We start from the raw sequence: 23178 nt of genomic DNA on the forward strand, positions 1-23178 counted from the left end.
CATCCAGAGCCGTTTCCAAAGGTTTACTATTGGACTGTCTGTGTGTGTGTGTGTGTGTGTGTGTGTGTGTGTGTGTGTGTGTGTGTGTGTGTGTGTGTGTGTGTGTGAGTTTTGGTGAGTTTGTGTGTACCACAAAGATTCTCCTGCTGTACATGTCTATATGTAGGCTGAGCTACCCCAGCTGTGGAGCTTCTGTGTGAGAGTGGCTGCTTTTGGCCAACCTTCCTAGAAAGCAGTGGAGAGAGAGAGAGAGAAAGGGAGAGAGGGAGATTTGGAGTGCTTGTATGTGTGTGAGTGTGTGGAGAGGTTTCTGAGATGAGTGGAAGATGCTGGCAATTCTGGTCGCCTCTAAGATGAAGTCAGGACTACCCAAACCGGTGCACAGCGCCCTGCCCATCCCTCAGGCACAGAACCTTGCCAGGTCCAGGACCTCCAGCCCTCACAGGGCCAGACCTCCAGCCCTCAGACACAGCCCCCTGAAAGCCCTTCACCGGCAGGGAGAGGGCCAGGGAAAGGGAGAGACGACCCCCACCCCCAACAGAAGCCTCTCCACCGCAGAGAGTGAAGACCGAGAGGACCCTCAGGTCAGAGCACTGTTCTTCTCCATCTCATATTTGTTACATACTAAAAAGACAAGACTGGAGTGAACTGGGATAAAATATAGGATCTCTGCACCTGTTCAGCATGCGTAATTGGACAGCGAACACTATCGGCGTTTTGCAGCTGCTGTGTGTATAGGAGAGATGCAGGCTAATGTGTCTAAGGCACGTAATGATGAATGGCGTGTGTGTGTGTGGTAAGTAATGTAAACATATGTCACAGGTTAAAGCATTAGTCGCATGTTGTTTAAGGCAGTGAGGAGGAGGAGTTAATACTCTAATCAGACGGTCAGTCAGCGGTGCACATAGAGAACGACGACTCTTCCCTTGTCTTCACTGTCACTACTATGTGGAGCTTGTGTCGTATTTAACTAGGCAAGTCAGTTTAGAAGAAATTCTGATTTACAATGACTGCCTAACCCGGCCGACGCCGGGCCAATTGCGCACTGCCCAAACTGGACACCCAATCACGAGCCAGATATGATACAGCCTGGATTCAAACCAGGGACTGTAGTGGCAACTCTTGCACTGAGATGCAGTGCCTGACACCGCTGCGCCACTCATGGAGCCCCATGCAAGGAAGTGTTTGTTTGAAATCCTCTGTGTGTAATGCATTCATTTCAATAGATATCTAATTCTCTTCGACGTACCTTAGTTACTTTCTCACGGGGAAATTTGAAAAGACTAAGGTTCACAGTGAGAACAGAATACAACAGCAGGGTTTGGCCTCATGGCAGTTGCTGGTGTGAGAATTTTACCCCCTTATGTTGGCCTGTGTGAGTGGCAGGCAGATGTGTGAGTGGCAGGCAGATGTGTGAGTGGCTGGCAGATGGGCTCTACACACCTGGTCTGGCTGATGTCTGCTAACGTATGCCTTTATATTCGTATATTTGCAGAACTGTACAAAGATTATAGTTCAACTGAAAGTGACTATAGATTATAGTCCAGGAGTGCCGGTCTTGTGACTATATTGCTGGCCTGGCCATGTATAGCCTATATGTAGCCTATGTGAATTTGGCCTATCCCATAGCCTACTGTCCCAGGCAGGCAGCAGGAGCTGATGTTCCTCTTCATGTGGTGGGGAGGATGAAAGATTCCTGCATAGCCTGTCATTACACAGTGAGAGTGAACAGCGGTCAGGGGGTTTTCTCCAGCGCTCTATTTGGAGTGGCAGTACTGTGCTGTGGCTCAGTGTGCTCCACACTGCAGCCCGGCTACAGAGCTCATGGGGCTGGGGTGCCAGGGGGCCCACTGGAGAGGAAACGGGAACACACAAGCTTAGAATAATATTGTCGAATTTCATATTTCTTTTTTATTTTGTTGGCGTACCCTAATGGGGGACATATGGTGAAAGATTAGAATGAAAATACCTCTTTCTGGGATTGGTACATTATGGAATCATGAAGAGTTAGCCAGTGTGGTGTTTTGTGGCGTAGAACTACCAGACACAGACGTCAATTCAACGTCTATTCCACGTTGGTTCAACGTCCATTTCATTGAAATGACGTGGAAACCACATTGATTCAACCAGTGTGTGCCCAGTGGGATTGGGGTGTGTTTGTCTTACATATTGTGAAAGTTTGGAGAAGCGACAACCAGATCTCAGTCTTCAGATCCCAGATATTTCCTGAATGGAAGCACAGTATGTTCACAATGAACACTGTACGCCCAGTGAACCAGACAAGATGAGTGATTCCTTGACACAGTCTCAGCACGTCAGTGAAGAAGATCACAGTGAATCTTACTGCTGATTACCTGCACTCTCTCTACCAAATGAGAATACACACAGCTTCTCTTCCACCTAAAACGTGATTTATCAGCTACATTCACACAGTACATGACATTCGGTACAGTGAAGATCGCTGGTAGTCATTTGCTACTCGACAACACCTGCTGCTGGCGGCATGAGTTTAATGAGATTAGCAGGCCTACTGTGCGTGGGGGGGGGGGGGGGGGGGTCTGCAACCGCTCGTTCGGTCCTACCAGGAAGAGGGAATCCCTTTAAGACACAACCACAGCCTTCTTCTGCAGTAAACACACATCCAGCTGGCCTGCACTGACTTCCAGCCGAACACCACCACAGCCTTCTTCTGCAGTAAACACACGTCCAGCTGGCCTGCACTGACTTCCAGCCGAACACCACCACAGCCTTCTTCTGCAGTAAACACACGTCCAGCTGGCCTGCACTGACTTCCAGCCGAACACCACCACAGCCTTCTTCTGCAGTAAACACACGTCCAGCTGGCCTGCACTGACTTCCAGCCGAACACCACCACAGCCTTCTTCTGCAGTAAACACACATCCAGCTGGCCTGCACTGACTTCCAGCCGAACACCACCACAGCCTTCTTCTGCAGTAAACACACGTCCAGCTGGCCTGCACTGACTTCCAGCCGAACACCACCACAGCCTTCTTCTGCAGTAAACACACGTCCAGCTGGCCTGCACTGACTTCCAGCCGAACACCACCACAGCCTTCTTCTGCAGTAAACACACGTCCAGCTGGCCTGCACTGACTTCCAGCCGAACACCACCACAGCCTTCTTCTGCAGTAAACACACGTCCAGCTGGCCTGCACTGACTTCCAGCCGAACACCACCACAGCCTTCTTCTGCAGTAAACACACGTCCAGCTGGCCTGCACTGACTTCCAGCCGAACACCACCACAGCCTTCTTCTGCAGTAAACACACGTCCAGCTGGCCTGCACTGACTTCCAGCCGAACACCACCACAGCCTTCTTCTGCAGTAAACACACGTCCAGCTGGCCTGCACTGACTTCCAGCCGAACACCACCACAGCCTTCTTCTGCAGTAAACACACGTCCAGCTGGCCTGCACTGACTTCCAGCCGAACACCACCACAGCCTTCTTCTGCAGTAAACACACGTCCAGCTGGCCTGCACTGACTTCCAGCCGAACACCACCACAGCCTTCTTCTGCAGTAAACACACGTCCAGCTGGCCTGCACTGACTTCCAGCCGAACACAACCACAGCCTTCTTCTGCAGTAAACACACGTCCAGCTGGCCTGCACTGACTTCCAGCCGAACACCACCACAGACAGGGTTCCATTCCACCAGGATGGTTACGTGTTTATTTATGTGAGGATCAGATGAACACCGCCAATGGTCTGAAGTGGTGCCGTAATGCATAAGGTTTGGTTGGGTGGAGTAGTGCTCGGTTTCTCTCTGCAATACTACAAACAAACAAAAAGTAGGATCAGACGCAGCCTAATTCTGGATGAGTTATTTGTGTGTGTGTGTGTGTATGTGCGTGTGTGTGTGTGTGTAGGACATTAATAATGAAATAGAGTGGCTTTGAGGGAGGAAGAGGAGGAGGGGGGAACAGTAACATGATGTGTTAGAATAGATTACCTCTGGTCCACTGACACATGGGATGCACTGGCCACACGGGATGCACTGGCCACACACACACACACCAACACTGCCCCCTGGTGTTGGCTTTTCCCACCTGGACAGGACAGGATATAGACGATGGAGCTGGTGGACCATAGAGTTTAGACTAGTTTATTTTATTTTAATTTGCACAAATAGAGAGACAGTTTGTAACAGCTGAAAAAAGCTAAAATGCTACACGCAGGAGGGAAAAAGCACAAAAGGGCTTGTCGGGTAGCCTCCACCTAATGACCATAAATCACACATATTTAGCAGTGTGGACAAACAAACAAATCATAAAATAAAAACTAGACGCAAAAGAGATAAAAAAAAATCCCAGAAAGAGGTATTTTCATTCTAATCTTTCACCATAGTGGGGCAAAAAAAGTATTTAGTCAGCCACCAATTGTGCCAAAGGCCACCAATTGTACCAAAAGTTCTCCCACTTAAAAAGATGAGAGAGGCCTGTAATTTTCATCATAGGTACACTTCAACTATGACAGACAAAATGAGAAAAGAAATCCAGAAAATCACATTACAGGATTTTTTATGAATTTATTTGCAAATTATGGTGGAAAATAAGTATTTGGTCACCTACAAACAAGCAAGATTTCTGGTTCTAAACAGAAAGTCAAGCTACTGGGGGTGTAGAACTGTGATGGACAGTAGGTGCCTCTTGATATTTTGTTAAACAATGACGGTGTTAGACATGACTAATGCTTACTAATGGACACCCCAGCTGGATGGTGAAAGCGGTGCTCGCCTCATTCAATGTTATATCAAGAATATTCTCACTGTCTGCCGCACTTTGTGGTTCGTGTTTCTTGGCTCACGCAGCGTTCGCATGCTGTGAGATGTAAGAAAGAGGATCGACACCATAGCGATAGATGGAGTATGTTTTAGTATGGGAAGCGCCATTGATGACTTTCAGCATTTTGAAGTAGTTAACTGGGTGGGACTTCCTATGGGTTAAGAAAGATCATATAATTCCGTCCAGGTCATCGGGAGGGATCAGCCAATGAGTTATACTCTCAAGCAAACATTCCATAACTGCAGGTGGCAGTAAATCGCCCACCTTGGCTTTATACCTGTTCAAACAACACAGTTCCGGTGGCAGTATTTGTCTTTTCAGTTTGTTTGCCAACTCATGGAAGTAGTAGATTAATAAAATGTACTACTCACAGACACCATAATGGGACAGATACAATGATGTAATGTCTAAGTCTATGATCTACACACCCCTTCTCTGTCTGGTTGGAGAGGTAACTTAAGCCCTGAGCCTTTTGTTTTCAGTGGTAGCTAGCTATAGGATATAAATGGCTGTTCAAATCAAATCAAATTGTATTAGTCACATGCGCCGCATACAACATCGAAATGCTTACTTACGAGCCCCCGACCAACAATGCAGTTTCAAAAAATACGGACAAGAATAAGAGAAAAGTAACAAGTAATTAAAGAGCAGCAGTAAAACAACAATAGCGAGACTATATACAGGTGGGTACCGGTACAGAGTCAATGTGCAGGTGCATCAGTTAGTTGAGGTAGTATGTACATGTAGTTTGAGTTATTGAAGTGACTATGCATAGATGACAACAACAGAGAGTAGCAGCAGTGTAAATAAGGGGGGTGGAGCAATGCAAATAGTCTGGGTGGCCATTTGATTAGATGTTCAGGAGTCTTATGATTTGGGGGTAGAAGCTGTTTAGAAGCCTCTTGGACCTAGACTATGCGCTCCGGTACCACTTGCCATGCAGTAGCAGAGAGGGCAGTCTATGACTAGGGTGGCTGGAGTCTTTGACAATTTTTAGCACCTTCCTCTGACACCACCTGGTATAGAGGTCCTGGATGGCAGGAAACTTGGCCCCAGTGATGAACTAGTCCGTTCGCACTACCTTTAGTGCCTTGCGGACCTGTTTAAAGTTCTTACTCACATCGTCTGCGGAGAGCGTGATCATACAGTCTTTCGGAACAGCTGGTGCTCTCATGCATGTTTCAGTGTTATTTGCCTCAAAGCGAGCATAGAAGTAGTTTAGCTCGTCTGGTAGGCTTGTGTCACTGGGCAGCTCTCGGATGTGCTTCCCTTTCTAGTCTGTGGTTTGCAAGCCCTGACACATCCGATGAGCATTAGAGCTGGTGTAGTACGATTTGATCTTAGTCTTGTATTGACGCTTTGCCTGTTTGATAGTTCATTGGAGGGTATAGCGGGATTTCTTATAAGCTTCCGGGTTAGAGTCCTGCTCCTTGAAAGCGGAAGCTCTAGCCTTTAGCTCAGTGTGGATGCTGCCTGTAATCCATGTCTTCTGGTTGGGGTATGTACTGTACGTACGATCACTGTGGGGACGACGTCATCAATGCACTTATTGATGAAGCCAGTGACTGATGTGGTGTACTCCTCAATGACATTGGAGGAATTTTACATTTTACTGTCCTGTAGTTCAGCATCTGCTTCATCTGACCACTTTTTTAAATGATCTAGTCACTGGTGCTTCCTCCTTTCATTTTTGCTTGTAAGCAGGAATCAGGAGGATATAATTATGGTCGGATTTGACAAATGGAGGGCGAGGGAGAGCTTTGTATGCGTCTCTGTGTGTGGAGTATTCAGTACCTTTCAAAATATTCATCCCTGTAACGGGTGTCGTCGGAAAGGTGAGACCAAGGCACAGCGGTCCTTGAGTTCCACATAATATTTATTACTGATGTGAAACTTTAGACAAAAAAAAACCAATAAAGAAAGAAACCAACGACCGAACAGCATTGTTGTGCAGACTACCTGGTCACAAACGAAGAACAAGATCCACAGAAGGAAGGAAAAAAAGCTAAGTATGATTCCTAAGAGAGAACCATACCTGGCCAAACACAAAGAAATAGAAAACATAGAAACATGAACATAGAATGCCCACCCATCCCCCTTGGGGTTTTTCCTGTTTTGTTGCATTACAACCTGTCATTTAAATAGATTTTTATTTGGATTTCATGTAATGGACATACACAAAATAGTCCAAATTGGTGAAGTGAAAATAAAAATTATATAAAAAAAAAAAAAGATTTAAAAATAAATAAATAAAATGGTGCGTGCATATGTATTCCCCCCTTTGGCAATGAAGCCCCTAAATAAGATCTGGTACAACCAATTACCTTCAGAAGTCACATAATTAGTTAGATTGCACACAGGTGGACTTTATTTAAGTGTCACATGATCTCAGTATATATACACCTGTTCTGAAAGGCCCCAGAGTCTGCAACACCACTATGCAAGGTGCACCACCAAGCAAGCGACAACATGAAGACCAATGAGCTCTCAAAACAGGTCAGGGACAAAGTTTTGGAGAAGTACAGATCAGGGTTGAGATATAAAAAAATATCAGAAACTTTGAACATCCCACGGAGCATCCATTAAATCCATTATTAAAAAATGGAAAGAATATGGCACCACAACAAACCTGCCTAGTGAGGGCCGCCCACCAAAACTCACAGACCAGGCAAGGAGGGCATTAATCAGAGGCAAAAAAGAGACCAAAGATAACCCTGTAGGAGCTGCAAAGCTCTGGTCAGATGAGACTAAAATTTTGCTTTTTGGCCATCAAGGAAAACTCTGTCTGGCACAAACCCAACACCTCTCATCACCCTGTTACCATCCCTACAGTGAAGCATGGTGGTGGCAGCATCATGCTGTGAGGATGTTTTTCATCGGCAGGGACTGGGAAACTGGTCAGAATTGAAGGAATGATGGATGGCGCTAAATACAGGGAAATTCTTGTTTCATTCTTCCAGAGATTTGAGACTGGGACTGAGGTTCACCTTCCAACAGGACAATGATTCTAAGCATACTGCTAAAGCAACACTCGAGTGGTTTAAGGGGAAACATTTAAATGTCTGGAATGGCCAAGTCAAAGCCCAGACCTCAATCCAATTGAGAATCTGTGGTATGACTTAAAGATTGCTGTACACCAGCGGAACTCATACTACTTGAAGGAGATGGAGCAGTTTTGCATTGAAGAATGGGCAAAAATCGCAGTGTCTCGATGTGCCAAGCTTATAGAGACATACTCCAAGAGACTTGCAGCTGTAATTTCTGCAAAGGGTGGCTCTACAAAGTGTTCAGTTTTTTGTCTTATTTCCTGTTTGTTTCACAATAAAATATGTTTTGCATCTTCTAAGTGGTAGGCATGTTGTGTAAATCAAGTGATACAAACCCCCCCAACAATCTATTTTAATTCCAGGTTGTAAGGGAACAAAATAGGAAAAAATGCCAAGGGGGTGAATACTTTCGCAAGTCACTGTAGGTGGTCCAGAGTTTTTTTCCCCTCTGGTTGCACATTTAACATGTTGATAGAAATGTAAGTTTCCTTGCATTAAAGTCCCCTGCTACTAGGAGCCCCCTCTCTGGGTGAGCGTTTCCTTGTTTGCTTATGGTGGAATACAGCTCATTCAATCCTGTCTTATTGCCAGCATCTGACTGTGGTGGTATGTAAACAGCTACGAAAAATACAGATGAAAACTCTCTAGGTAGATAGTGTGGTCTACAGCTTATCATGAGATACTCTACCTCAAGCGAGCAATAGCTCGAGACTTCCTTAGATATTGTGACTTCCTTAGATACGGTTATTTAGAAAAATACATAGTCCGCCGCCCCTTGTCTTACCAGACGCCGCTGTTCTATCCTGTCGGAACAGCGTATAACCAGCCAGCTGTATGTTGATAGTGTCGTGATTCAGCCACGGCTCCGTCGATTTTATTCTCCACAGATTGTACGTTTTTTAGCAGAATGGAGGAAAGTGGGGGTTTATTCGATCGCCTACGAATTATCAGAAAGCAGCCCGCCCTTTGGACCCTTTTCCTCTGCCTTCTCTTCACGCAAATCACGGGGATCTGGGCCTGTTCCCGAGAAAGCAGGACATCCTTCGTGTCGGGCTCGTCAGTGTCGTGTAAGGCAAAAAAGCATTCTGCTAGTCTGTGGTGAGTAATCGCAGTCCTGATGTCTAGAAGTTATTTTCGGTCATAAGTGAAACAATAAGTTACAAACAACGTAAATAAGCAAACAAAAAAACACAACAGGTTGGCGACACGTAAAACATCTGCCTTCCTCTCTGGCGCCATCTTACTTTCAAGTTCTTCACATTAAGTTTTCAGTTTCTGAAAGCAATTATGCACATTTGTAACTATTTATCTATATTGAGCTTCATGAGCTACTTGATTGGTTTGGGACTTTTCATTGACCCTATTATTGCGTTGTGTTTTGTTCCATATTGAAAGTCATAGCTTTATCTATAGGAGACAGCCTGAGGTTTTAGTGTCAAACTCAACACTCTTTTTTTTCTCATGCAAATCCACCAGAAACAGATCAGCGAAACACCATGCAGGAAACAGAATAGCAAACTTGTGTTGTGCTCTTAGCTGTTTTGTAATGTCTTTATAGTACCTTGAAAGATGTACATTTCTTAAAACCATCTTTCTCTGCCAGGCTACTTTCTGTTGTCCACGTTAAGCAATCTACCTACCCTCGATCACCTGTTCAGTTTTTCCATTCAAACCCACAGATTGTCTTCATCTGTTTCACTTTCATGTCCGATTACCCGTCTGGTGCCTCCCTCTTAACCCCCTGGTAACTCCTCTTAACCCCATGGTGAAGTACTTATCCCCCTGGTAACTCCTCTTAACCCCATGGTGAAGTACTTATCCCCCTGGTAACTCCTCTTAACAGCATGGTGAAGTACTTATCCCCCTGGTAACTCCTCTTAACCCCATGGTGAAGTACTTATCCCCCTGGTAACTCCTCTTAACAGCATGGTGAAGTACTTATCCCCCTGGTAACTCCTCTTAACAGCATGGTGAAGTACTTATCCCCCTGGTAACTCCTCTTAACCCCATAGTGAAGTACTTATCCCCCTGGTAACTCCTCTTAACAGCATGGTGAAGTACTTATCCCCCTGGTAACTCCTCTTAACAGCATGGTGAAGTACTTATCCCCCTGGTAACTCCTCTTAACAGCATGGTGAAGTACTTATCCCCCTGGTAACTCCTCTTAACCCCATGGTGAAGTACTTATCCCCCTGGTTCTCATAGAGCGTAAACTCTGGGTGGATCTGTATTATCTAGCTACAGTATAAGCATAATAATCTCATAAACAGTTTGGGGCAAAAAAAAGTGTAGACTATTTTCTGTCAGATCAAACAGACTTAAAAAATGACTGAGCTGTTAAAATGACTGAGATTGTTAAAATGACTGAGATGTTAAAATGACTGAGATGTTAAAATGCAGGAGCAGTAATCATCCAATTATGAGCAAAGCTCCTCAGATTACAGACACCACACACCGGTGCTCTCAGCCAGTGAGTTTCTGTCTTAATACGTGACGTCATACTTCCTACTCTTTGAAAGACATGATTCCTCACTCTCAGAGCAGAACGTACGTTGTGCTCGGTGGCCTGATTTCTGGAGGAATGTGAGTGTCACGCCTTGAAAAGCGAGTGTGTTCTGAAAGGTGTTTGAAAGGGGTTATCTACAGGCTATTGCTTTGCCTGCATTAACTGGTAATGGTCTGGTATTAAGTGAATTGCTTGTATTTCTAATATGTCAAATTGTATTCCTATGTGTTTTGTTGTTGGGCAGATTTACACGGACTGGGCCAACCATTACCTGGTGAAGTCGGGCCGTCAGCGACTGATCAAGGACTTGCAGCAGGATGTTACAGATGGAGTGCTATTGGCTGAGATCATACAGGTTGTCGGTAAGGACTTGCCTGGCATTCTATTGGTAACTTATTTTTTTTAAATCAGCAGATAAATTGGAATGCTTCCATGTAACCATTATGCGTTTCCTATTGGCTTTCCATTGCAATGCAATGACAAGAACAAACTTTTTGCATGCTTATCATTTTATATAGCCTAATATTAGTGTGCTATGATGAGTATGATATGTCACAGAGCTTCTCTCTTCTCTGGCCTCCAACTCAGTGGCCTCTTGCCTCTCTCTTCTCTGGCCTCCAACTCAGTGGCCTCTTGCCTCTCTCTTCTCTGGCCTCCAACTCAGTGGCCTCTTGCCTCTCTCTTCTCTGGCCTCCAACTCAAGTGGCCTCTACGGGTCTTTACTGTGGAGAGGTTAGGCGGGATCTTTAGGTCAGGAGGGTCTTTAAAATCAAGTCTTTCCTGCTCGGAAATTCAGCAATTTGAGATTCCAGCTCTGCTTTTAGCCTCCCAGGGTGGATGAGAGGTGGAGCAGCCAAGCCTGTCATTATTTCCTGTGTGTCTGCACTGTACATTATATTTAAGTGGGGTGAATAGAGGCAGCGTGGTTAGCGGAGGCTAAATGAGGATCATAGCGGTGGTATTTGACTGAGATGGCATCAGGTGCAAAATCCGGCTGCTTCCCACGGTTAGCGTAAGTTATTACTGCTTTAGGATAGACACTGTACGGGCGTCTTCAATGTGACTCGTCGTAGTGCAGGGGAAGTCCCAAGGAGGATGTGTTACGTCATCGTTAAATGTCCTCTTTCTTTTCATGCCCTCTCGCTCTCTTTTCATCATTCTTTTCTAGCGAATGAGAAGATAGAAGACATCAATGGCTACCCAAAGAGCCAGACTCAGATGGTGAGTGTTGTGTTTATTCTGTAACATAAGGGAACCAGCCCTCCAGCCCCTAAAACAGTGATAACAGGGAGGCGTGAGCCTAGCAGTACTTCATAGTACGGATAATGAGCTATCGCATGTGTGGTAATTGTGCGAACACAACCGGATGATTCGTGCCAAATCTGAAATCCTGACGCTGAGTGAGGACCCTTGGTGGCATGTGCTTCTTTCCTCACTGTTTCCTGAGAACGGCCTTTCTACTGATGCCTTACTAACACGGTAGGGAGGCTGTGGGGAGGCATTAAATAGACGGTATCCCGCTGACACCCAAACAACCTCCCTTGCCTATCATACTTATCCGTGGATCCATGGGTTAAACATCCGTTCACTTCGTTATTGTTGTGATCGCGCTCGACATACTCTAGAAGCCTCTATTTTGGTTGTATGATAATTCAAGATAATTAGGTTAAAGGCCCAGTGCAGTCAAAAAACCTGATATTCATGTGTTTTATATATATTTCTACACTTTGAAGTTAAAATAATACTGTGAAATTGTGAACGTTTTGACAATGCCCTTTCAGTGTAAGAGTTGTTTGAAAAGACAGCCTGAAATTTCCGCCTGTTTCGGTGGGACGGAGTTTTAGCCTGCCGGGAGGCATCACAAGGCGGCAAATTAGTTAGTAGACCATTAAGAAAGAGACCAAACATCTCTTCCAATAAAAGCTCGTTTTCAGGTTTCCCGCCCTTACTCAGACTAGGCAGTCCTAGCAAAATATTGCTTGAGTAATTGCTCTTTGCTTATTAAAAGCTACTTTTGTTGACGTTTTGGCCCTTTGAATTAAAAACTATGATAGTAAAGGTACTTAATTGTTAACCAGAAATGACTTGATGTTCAGATAAAAACTGCTGTGTTGGACCTTTAATATTATTAGATATCTCCCTTGCTTTCAATTTTGCAGCTCATTCTCTTTCTCTGACCTTATTTCACTCCTACAAACTGTCTGTCACTTGGACCACCTCCCTCAGTCTAATATATCTCACTCTAGCTGACTCACCCTGGCTCACCCACCAGCACCAGCTCCCCTACACATTAAATGACAGATCCCATTGTTGTACAACATTTTTTCTCTTGTGGCGGGCCAGAAATTGGGAAAGTATTATTAAAATAAGGAGTAGCTCTATGAATGGAAGTCTTTCAGTAATCTGTGCTCCCTCAAAGTGAACTTCCTGGAGTTTAGTGTAATGGGTGGGAACACGTTTAGATTTCCTCAGAAACATGTTGCTTTTAGTTGTTGGGAAACGTCCCTGCTCTTACCAATGGGTGATTGTGAATTGCATGAAAAGATCTGTGGTAAGGTCTGAATTAAGAGAGGTTAATCATTCCCTTGTGGCCTGTATGCTAGTTTAGTTCTACTCCTTTACTACTATGTTTGAACTGTCTGAAGGATGATTTCTGCTTGTGGATTAGACATAATTATTTCACCTTGTATCACTAGTGGTTGGATATAATCCACAGAGGACCATATGGTTCTTGATTTGACTCAGGTTTTCCTACATCGCAGACGAACATCAAGCCTAATATTACCTTATCATTGTATGAGGGGAAATATTTGTTAATGGATGACTCTGCTTTATCTGCGCTGACAAAGTACCATGCCCTCCTCTCTCCTCTCCCCTCTCCCCCAGATTGAGAACATCAATACCTGCCTAGGATTCCTGGCAGCTAAAGGGGTGAACATCCAGGGACTCAGTGCAGAAGGTACGTCATCTACCGGACACTCTCCCTCATATCGACTTCTCATCTAGAGCCTCTAACGAGTAACTCCACGTTAGAGCCGACTGTGAAGAGGAAATGATACCAAAGATGACCAACCTCTCGGTCTCTCCTCCTATTGCAGAGATCCTTCATGGGAACCTGAAGACCATCCTGGGCCTGTTCTTCAGCTTGTCCCGCTACAAGCAGCAGCAGCAGAAGGTCTTGAAGCAGCAGGCCTCTCATCACCCAGAGCACAGTAACCAGCCTGGACATACTCCCCATGGGTCACCGGCCCCCGCTCAGACCCACACCCATCATACCCACAGCTCCACCGCACCAGCACACAAAGCAGCATCAGATATGCTGTCTAGGTAACAGTACCTTGTAACAACCCAACCTCCAGCTTTCACAAATGGCAAGAGATCAATGGTTTGGAGAAGATTCAGATATAGTATGCGAGGTTATTTGTGAGTGACCCCCCCCAGTCATTCCCCATAAAATGTGACGTTGATTCCTCATGTTTCCTCATGACACTGGTTTCTCAGGTTTGTTTATGTCATCCATTCGAATTGCGCGTGGTCTCGTCTTCTGCGGCTTCCATGCGTAGCGGGCCACCTTCATTCCACGTCTGTGAATCGCTTCGCTTTCCGTTAACTGGTCCAAATCTCTGTGATCCTCTTGGTCTCACCCAATCAGCTTTCATATCTCTGTCTACTCTTAACATTCGTTCTTACCTGTCTCTCTCTTTTCTCCTCCATGCAGTCTGTCATCCAAGGCTTCTTCCACTCAGAGTAAAGGGCTAAAGCTCTCTGTGGCTCAGAGAAAATCCTCTAGGTCAGCTCTCCTCTATCTCACTTCCATAGACACTGCATGCCGCAATCCACTCACACTGGAGAGGCACCACGTATTGTGTTTGAAAAGCTGCCACCATCCCCATTCTCCCACCTAACTTCAGGTTGTCTTGTAGTATGTTAGACTACTTTTGATGTGTTAACACTTGCTTCCTGGTGGGTTTGCTGTGTGCAGGGTTTCAGTAGACTGGAAGTGCTTTTCAACTTGTCCTTAAAGAAAAAAGTATTCTGTTTTACTGTGTGTGAGTGTGTGCAGTAGCTTTTGATGAGTTCGGGAAATGCCCAGCATGAGGTTATGCAATAGCACCACCTACTGGAATAACTGTGCAACCACATGCGCCTTTCTTGAGCTCTTGTCCATAGATTGTCTGTTCAAGTACTCACGAGATGCTGAATGCACTCCTTAAAAGGGAGTTATTTAGACTGATTTGAGGAATATTATTTAATCCTCTTTAGGAGATGTTTTTTATACTGTTGGGTGTTTTATTGAATCTGTAACTTTTGTCCCCCCCCCCCCCCCCTGTGGCCCACAGACTGCCAGCTCCCACCATGCGGGTCTCAGCTCCAGGCAGCGAGGGGAAGCCCTGCGCGGCCTCCAACGGCAACCGTCGCAGCCAGAGCTTCAACCACTACGACAAGCCCAAGCCCTCCAGGAGCGACAGAGGTGAGTTACAGTACAGGAGGATGTCGGGTCTGTGCTTTTAGAGGAAAACCACTTTTTAAAAATCAATGGGTGGTCGTCCAGGGCGACAACAACAGAGAAATATCTAAACACATCTGGATTGGTAGCAATCCTGTCTATCGTACAGTCTATTAGTTGTGTGCTGTTAGCTGGTTGTAGCTAGAGTCGTGCTGCGAGTTAAAGACCTCTTCCTTAGAAGAATGGTGTGGGAAACAGCTGTCTGCTGGGAGAGAACCATTTATCCACTACCGTGTGACTGAACTGTCAACAGTCGCACCATTAGAGGTACATTAACAGACTGGACCACAGGGAGGTGAGAAGGCATGGTTTCCCCGAGCCGGAACACACACACACACACACACACACACACACACACACACACACACACACACACACACACACACACCACACCTAAATAGCTAACCGCATAGACAGTGATCCTAAACACACACACACACACACACACACACACACACACACACACACACACACACACACACACACACACATAGATAGATGACCTATGTAAACGTGGTTTCTGCCTTTACATTTCCTCTGCTCTTAAGAGGAGCAGGTAATGATTTAACAAACATGGGTGCCACTCAAGCTGACCTTGTGGCGTACAGGCTCCCCTGTGGATCGTTCGAGGTAAAATGTTACACGAAATGAAAGATATGAATTATTCCGGTGTCTTTCTACATTAGGTCTTAGGTTTAGGGTTGAGGTTTTATTTGTAATGCTTCAAAGAGAACCTTTAAGCCGTTGCCATTTCTGTTTGTGAAGTAAAGAGCTATTTCGGCACCTATCATTTCAGCTGGCTTGCCACCTCTTATCCTCTATTTGAGTACTGCAAAGTGCTACATTTGACATAACAAATGTGTCACTTCCTCTCCTTTCTGAAGCCTATATTTACTGTTTATTCCTGCCTCTGTGTTGGATTATAGTGTGGTGGACGTCACATCACACCATGGCTTTACAATCGTAGTGGTGTAAATACATCTGTATGAAAAGATGGCCTTGTTTGACGTTGTTTGAGTCCTCGGTGGTATGAAGCCAGACAGGCGGTACTCCCCAAGTACTGTGATGTATGTTAGTGAGAGCAGAGCCGAGCAGAGCAGCGTGACAGTGGGAGTTAGCGCTCTGGCTGGGCCGGGGCCTGGATAACCCAGTCTACGGTCTACTGAAGCCAGCCTGTGGTAAGCTGCTGCTGCTGTGTTGATGAGGCATTCACTGTGCATTGATTGAGCCCTAATTAGTGTACTTGTGGTAAGGAGAGGGAGGGATAAAGGGAACGACAGAGAGGGAGGGATAGCGACAGGGAGGGTGGGATAGCGACAGGGAGGGTGGGATAGCGAGTGAACGAGAGCTGAACAGATAGGAAAGGGTAGAGAGGGGAAAAGATAGGCGGTGAGGGAGAGAGCCTCATAGCTTGTTAAGTGTAGATCTCTGGTGGAAAGGACACAGTGAGAGTTACGGGAATCAGAAAGGGTTAGTGTTCACTTCTTGGGAGAGGATAGAAGCATGATTGGAACTATACAATGACCACTGTCATTCCTGACCTGTCAATCAAGGAGCATCTGAGAGGGTGAGTAGGGGGGGGGAGTAAATAGATTTGTTTTTGTTGCCAAATTTTGACTGGGGGGGGTATAGGGTTATGCTAGTGAAACAGTAGACGCTAGAGCTTGGCTGTAGATTGTTTATGTGTCTGTCTGTCCTTATGCGTTACAAAATGTTTATTGTAGTGGAGTCAATAGGAGATTTGATGAAGTAAAGTCACTGTCGTTCCTCTCTGCTAGAACAGGATGATTATCCCAGATGGTGTTCTATTTGTGTTTATTCATGTGAAGGAACTTTCACTTTTTACATCATTTAGCAGACGCTCTTGCACAGAGCGACTTACAGGGGTGAGTGCCAACATTTTCATACAAGTGCCTCATGGGAACCGAACCCACAACCCTGGCGTTGCAAGTGCCATGATCTGCCAACTGAGCTACCAATGTCTATAAAGAACCAGAGCATTTTGTCTAACTCACTTATACATGTGCTACGTAGATGCATTTCTTTAGGCGGTGAATGAGAGACATGACGACTACAATGAATTCGCCACAATCACAAAAGAAAAAATCTTGTTCACCTCAATTCTGTCCTACTATATGATGTGAAAGGTCCAATGTGTTTCTAGTTACACCCGGTGGAACAGAACACTCGTATGTCGCCGCGAGTGACTGAGGTGAAAGGAAGTACTCATGATCGTTAAAGGGTTCCCACACAAACAGAATTACGGTCTAGTAATTGAGAATGTAAAACAGTTTCCCGCTGCACTTGACCATTAGACCCTGGAGCAGCTGCCGGGCTGGGAATGCTGTGAGCACACCTTTCCACGGCACGGGGACACTGGGAAGTATACGGTACGGAGCGTCTGAAGCTACTGAGTATATAGTGTAACTAACGGGGAGTTGAGTGCTTTTGGCCAAGTGCCTCTGGTGATTTGACCTGTGAACCTGAGCACTAGTGGTGGACACAGAGAGGCCAGGACACCTGCTGGGTATCCATTTGTTGGGAAAGAATCAACACTTTTCGGGGAGGGAAAGGGTTTGGTGTTGAGTTGTACATTTTGTTGGAGACTGGTGCGCAACACTGCTGATAAATGTTTCCCTTTGAAACACGCTACTTCCTAGCCAGGGTTATGAGCTTAACAAGTGAGCCTGATGACAAATCAAGTCGTTGATGCCTCTGAGGTCTAAAAACAACATACGCCGAGAGTAAAAAAAACATTAAGAACACCTTCCTACTATTGAGTTGCATTCCTCTTTTTGTCCTCATTAACAGACTCAATTTGGTCTGGGCATGGACTCTACAAGGTGTCGCGAGCGTTCCACAGGGTTGCTGGCCCATGTTGACTCCAATGCTTCCCACAGTTGTCAGCTACTGTCATACCCCTTTCAAAGGCACTTACATCTTTTGTCATTCACCCTCTAAGTGGCACACATGCACAATCCATGTCCCAATTGTCTCAAGACTTAAAAATCCTTCTTTATCCTGTCTCCTCCTTTTCATCTACACGGATTGAAGTGGATTTAACATCAACAAGGGACATCCATAAGGGATCACCATTTTCACCTGGTTTCACCTGGTCAGTCTATGTCATGGAAAAGAGCTGCTGTTCTTAATGTTTTGTACACTCAGCGTATAAGCTAAGTTAATTATGCATGTGTGCGATTTACTGCATGTATGTGTTACAAAGCTCAACATTGTTAGAGCGTTATTTGTGAGCTGAGCTGAGGTGTGTGTGTGTGTGTGTGTGTGTGTGTGTGTGTGTGTGTGCGTGTGTGTGTGTGTGTGTGTGTGTGTGTGTGTGTGTGTGTGTGTGTGTGTGTGTGTGTGTGTGTGTGTGTGACAGTTGTATATGGTCACTGGTGTTCAGTGTTGAGTTGGCAAGAACAGACAGGCTTTCATGATTGACTCTCTCTCTCCCAGGTATTCTGCATAGCCTTGCACTCTAAACTGTACACAACCGGCCGCTGATGTTTGGGTTTGAAATTTAAACGTCTGCTAGCTGGGGCAGTACATTTTTGTTTACCTCCCCTCAGGCATGGTAAAAGACAGGTATGTGGCTGGGTTTACTCTGAAGGTGTGCTTACTGAGAGTGGATTAACGTCTGAAGCGAGTTTCCCTGCTTGTTGTTGCCCATGTAGACTACTGGACTTAGAGGTAGGTCAGATATGCTTAAAGGATGTTAATAACAATAGATTTCCCAGCTAATTGATAATTAAATATCTGCATGTTAAAGATTGCTGGGGTACTCTAAATTATACTGAGAAATGTATTTTTTTGATCAGAACTGTTTGCAATTAATATTTCGAGTTTTGGAGTGTATTTCATGACTCTTATACCAAATTGTAGATAGAGTATGTGTTTACTCAGCATGTAATTCGTAGAGTAATAATTTTGTATTGCATTAGATCAGTATTGTGTGAAGCCCAGTGTAGCCATGGAGACCAGTGTGAGTGAGTGAGTGAGTGAGTGAGTGAGTGAGTGAGTGAGTGAGTGACAGACAGACAGACAGACAGACAGACAGAAAGACAGACAGACAGACAGACAGACAGACATCCTAGGGGAGAACGACTGCCGCCTCTCATTGAAGTCACAGAGGTTCAAGGCCAACCTTGGTTCTGCAGGCAGGCAGAAAACAGGATCCCCCATTACAGTGAATGGAAAAATGACAATCTTCGTGGTCAATCTTTGTGGTCAATGTTTAGAAGACAATCATGGTACCAAATAATTGCTTCTAATACATCAGATCTATGTCCTTGAACCATCTTTTTTTTTATTGCACACAGAAGAAGATAATTGTTGTTTCTAATGGCAGCTTGCAGTACTCCAGTCAGCCTTCAACTGGAGTTACTCAATGAGAGGGGGCAGCGCTGAACTAGCCTGCAATGTCACTTCCTGGAGAAGCTCAAACAGCGCATGTTATGTCTCCATGAGATGCCATCTTAACCGACTTCATTTGGCTTCAATGCGCTACTGAGTCTTCACATTGGAATGAATGGTGTCACCTGATCGATGGCTTTCGATCCCTTATCCCAACCATAACTATTCAAAGAGAGATCTCGATCTACAGCAGGCATTCTGTCCTCCCTCATCTCTCCCTGCCTCTGTTTGTGTATCTCCACAGAGAGAAGCTCCATGGCCTCCCCCATCATGACTGAGCATGGTCTGTCTCCAGGGCCCATCAATGGTTGCTCTTCTTCCTCCATACCCCAGCCCGATGCAGGCAACAGCAGCAAGCCCTGGAGGAGTAAGTCCCTGAACGTCAAGCACAGCGCCACCTCCTCCATGCTGTCCGTCAAGCAGGACCCTCCCACCAGGCAGCCCGTGGTCCCACCCCTAGAGGTCCCCCCTAAAGTCATTGCCCAGAAGTCCATGCTGGAGAAACTCAAGCTTTTCAACACCAAAGGAACCTCCAAGGCAGCTGGAGTCCTGACTAACAGTCCGACGGGGAAGGAGACGGAAGCGATGGAGGTGCGCCCCACCGGCGTGGATCCCCTGGAAGAGGCGAATGGGAACTCCCGGCCCCCCAGCTCCATGGCGACCAGCCCCAAACTGGCCCTGAAGGGCATTGCCCAGCGCACTTTCAGCCGGGCCCTCACCCCCAGGAAGAGCTCTCTGAAGACTGGGGAGGAGAAAGACAAGGCCAGGCTCAAGGAGAGAGACAAGGCCCAGGAGGAAGGCTCCAAGTTGGGGTCAGTCACAGAGCAGGAGGTATGCAGGGACAACACCAGGCAGGAGGTAGAAGGTTCAGACGCAGCGGAGCCCAAGAGGAATGCCAAGATCACTAGCTTCATCCCAAAAGGAGGCAAGGCTGGCAGTGGCACAAAGGAGAGCTCAGCCTCAGCAGCACACAGTGGAATACCAAAGCCAGGTTCCAAGGCAGGGAAGACCTCTTCTGGTCGAGATGGAGAGAGGCCCCGCACTTTGAGGGCCGGTGGGGGTGGTGGTCTCTCGGTGCACAAGGGCCAGCTGGACAGCAGAAGCTCCTGCTCCAGCCTGGCCGCCTCTGAAGGGAGGTCTCACTATCACCACACCAACGGAGTGCCCCCAGTCGCTACCACAGCCAGCAACACCATCAGTGTTCAGCTACCTCATCCTCAGCAGCAATACAACCACCCCAACACTGCTACTGTTGCACCATTCATGTACAGGTACTACGCCCGCTTTGATGTACAGAATTTGAGCTTTCATAGTTTGATAGTAGGAATATACCACAATGTCAAACATTTTATACATACCACATATCAAACCTTTTTACCGATTGTCGAGGATCTGTATAAGCTTAAAGATGATATTAAATGACTAATTGGAGAGGACTGAACTACATATACTCTCTGGCAACTGTTTACTTCTGATGGAGCGCAGAGGTAGAGAGAGGCACAGAGAGGTAGACTGAGAGAGGGCTCTGTGACATCTCTCACTGTCTTTGTTGTTACTGTCATGTCCTATAGGTCTCAGCCAGATGTGACCGGATTAGACATGATGATGGAGGCAGCAGGGTCACTGGAGTGTCACAGGGAGACTGCAGCCTACAGCAAATCAGCACACAACTCCCTGTCGGACCTCACAGGTAAGACTGGCTCACTACGATGTATGAGTACATGTGTCGCTGTACATCACAATGTCCGTTCACTGGTCAAATCTCACAGCTTTCCGAGCATACTAGACATCATTTGTGTTTGCTGAGTAGTTATTCAAGAGATTCTCCTCACACTGCACATGCAGATTGAAACGGGGTCTTTTTTTCACTGTTCCGGTAAAAGACTGTAGTTAAGAAGATGAGTGTTGTGAACGGCAAAAATCGAAATTCAAATCAAAATCAAATTTGATGCGCTAAATACGACTGAAGTGCTTACTTACGAGCCCCTTAAACCTATTAAGGATTCGCCCCTTTTTTCAATTTTCTCCTAAAATGACATGCCCAAATCGAACTGCCTGTATGCATATTCTTGGTACCATTTGAAAGGAAACATTTTGAAGTTTGTGGAAATGTGAAAGGAATGTATGAGAATAACACACATTAGATCTGGTAAAAAATAATACAAAGAAAGAAACAACTGTTCTTTTGTATTTTTTTGTACCATCATCTTTGAAATGCAAGAGAAAGGCCGTAATGTATTATTCCAGCCCAGCTGCAATTTAGATTTTGGCCACTAGATGGCAGCAGTGTATGTGCAAAGTTTTAGACTGAAAATGTTGTACCAAGACTGCCCAAATGTGCCTAATTTGTTTATTAATAACTTTTTATGTTCAAAACTGAACTCTCCTCAAACAATAGAATGGTATTATTTCACTGTTTCACCCTGTGTCCTAGGAAATGTTCTTGTTACTTATAACCTCATGCTTAAAAATATTTTTTTTTAAATAACAATAACGAGGCTATGTTGCATAGAAGGGGTACCAGTTCCAAGTCAATGTGCTGGGGTACAGGTTAGTCGAGGTAATTGAGGTAATAGGTACATGTAGGTAGGGGGTAAAGTGTGTGTGTGTGGGGGGGGGGGGTCAATGCAAATAGTCTGGGTAGCCATTTGATTAATTGTTCAGCAGTCTTATGGCTTGGGGGTAGAAGCTGTTAAGGAGCCTTTTAGACCTAGACTTTGCACTCCGGTACAGCTTGCTGTGCGGTAGCAGAGAGAACAGTCTATGGCTTGGGTGGCTCGAGTCTTTGACAATTTTTTGGGCCTTCCTCTGACACCGTCTAGTATAGAGGCCCTGGATGGCAGGAAGCTTGGCCCCAGTGATGAACTGAGCCGTTCGCACTACCCTCTGTAGTGCCTTACGGTTGGAGGTTGAGCAGTTGCCATACCAGTCGGTGATGCAACCGGTCAGGATGCTCTCGATGGTGCAGCTGTATAACTTTTTGAGTATCTGGGAATCCATGCCAAATCTTTTCAGTCCCCTGAAAGGGTATAGGCAGTGTCGTGCCATTTTCGCGACTGTCTTGGTGTGTTTGGACCATGATATTTTGTTGGTGATGTGGACACCAATGAACTTGAAACTCTCGATCTGATCCACTACAGCACTGTCGATGAGAATTCAGCCCTCCTTTTCCTGTAGTCCACGATCAGCTCCTTTGTCTTGATGACGTTGAGGGAGAGGTTGTTGTCCTGGCACCACATGGCCAGGTCTCTGACCTCCTCCCTATAGGCTGTCTCGTTGTTGTCGGTGATCAGGCCTACCACTGTCGCGTCATCGGCAAACTTAATGATGGTGTTGGAGTCGTGCTTGGCCACGCAATCGTGGGTTAACAAGGAATACAGGAGCGGACTAAGCACGCACCTCTGAGGGGCCCTCTTGTTGCGGATCAGTGTGGCAGATGTGTTGTTACCTACCCTTACCACCTGGGAGCGGCCCGTCAGGAAGTTCAGGATCTAGTTGCAGAGGGAGATGTTTAGTCCCAGGGTCCTTAGCTTAGTGATGAGCTTTGAGGGCACTATGGTGTTGAACGCTGAGCTGTAGTCAATGAACAGCATTCTCACATAGGTGTTCCTTTTGTCCAGGTGGGAAAGGGCAGTGTGGAGGGAAATTGTGATTGCGTCATACGTGAATCTTTTGGAGCGGTATGCGTATTGTTGTGGGTCTAGGGTTTCAGAGATGATGGTGTTGATGTGAGCCATGACCAGCTTTTCAAAGCACTTCATGGCTAAAGACATGAGTGCTACGGGGCGGTAGTCATTTAGGCAGGTTACCTTCGCTTCCTTGGGCTCAGGGACTATGGTGGTCTGCTTGAACCATGTAGGTATTACAGACTCGGTCAGGGAGAGGTTGAAAATGTCAGT

The 23178-nt window shown here is 45.9% G+C and overlaps 1 protein-coding gene across 1 annotated transcript in view; it reads left to right on the forward strand.

Annotated features, from left to right (window-relative positions):
• The first annotated feature begins 393 nt into the window (after positions 1–393).
• Positions 394–23178, forward strand: part of LOC139407868 (neuron navigator 2-like) — a 115217-nt gene continuing 92432 nt past the window's right edge. Inside the window, exons 1-8 of the mRNA XM_071151741.1 lie at positions 394–584; positions 10601–10718; positions 11525–11577; positions 13243–13315; positions 13455–13683; positions 14697–14827; positions 19524–20550; positions 20851–20969. Coding sequence (XP_071007842.1) covers positions 11575–11577; positions 13243–13315; positions 13455–13683; positions 14697–14827; positions 19524–20550; positions 20851–20969 — 1582 coding nt within the window. The 5' untranslated portion in view covers positions 394–584; positions 10601–10718; positions 11525–11574. The remainder of the gene's footprint in view (positions 585–10600; positions 10719–11524; positions 11578–13242; positions 13316–13454; positions 13684–14696; positions 14828–19523; positions 20551–20850; positions 20970–23178) is intronic.

Source organism: Oncorhynchus clarkii, chromosome 1 (genome assembly GCF_045791955.1).
Source record: "Oncorhynchus clarkii lewisi isolate Uvic-CL-2024 chromosome 1, UVic_Ocla_1.0, whole genome shotgun sequence".
Lineage (NCBI taxonomy): Eukaryota > Metazoa > Chordata > Actinopteri > Salmoniformes > Salmonidae > Oncorhynchus > Oncorhynchus clarkii.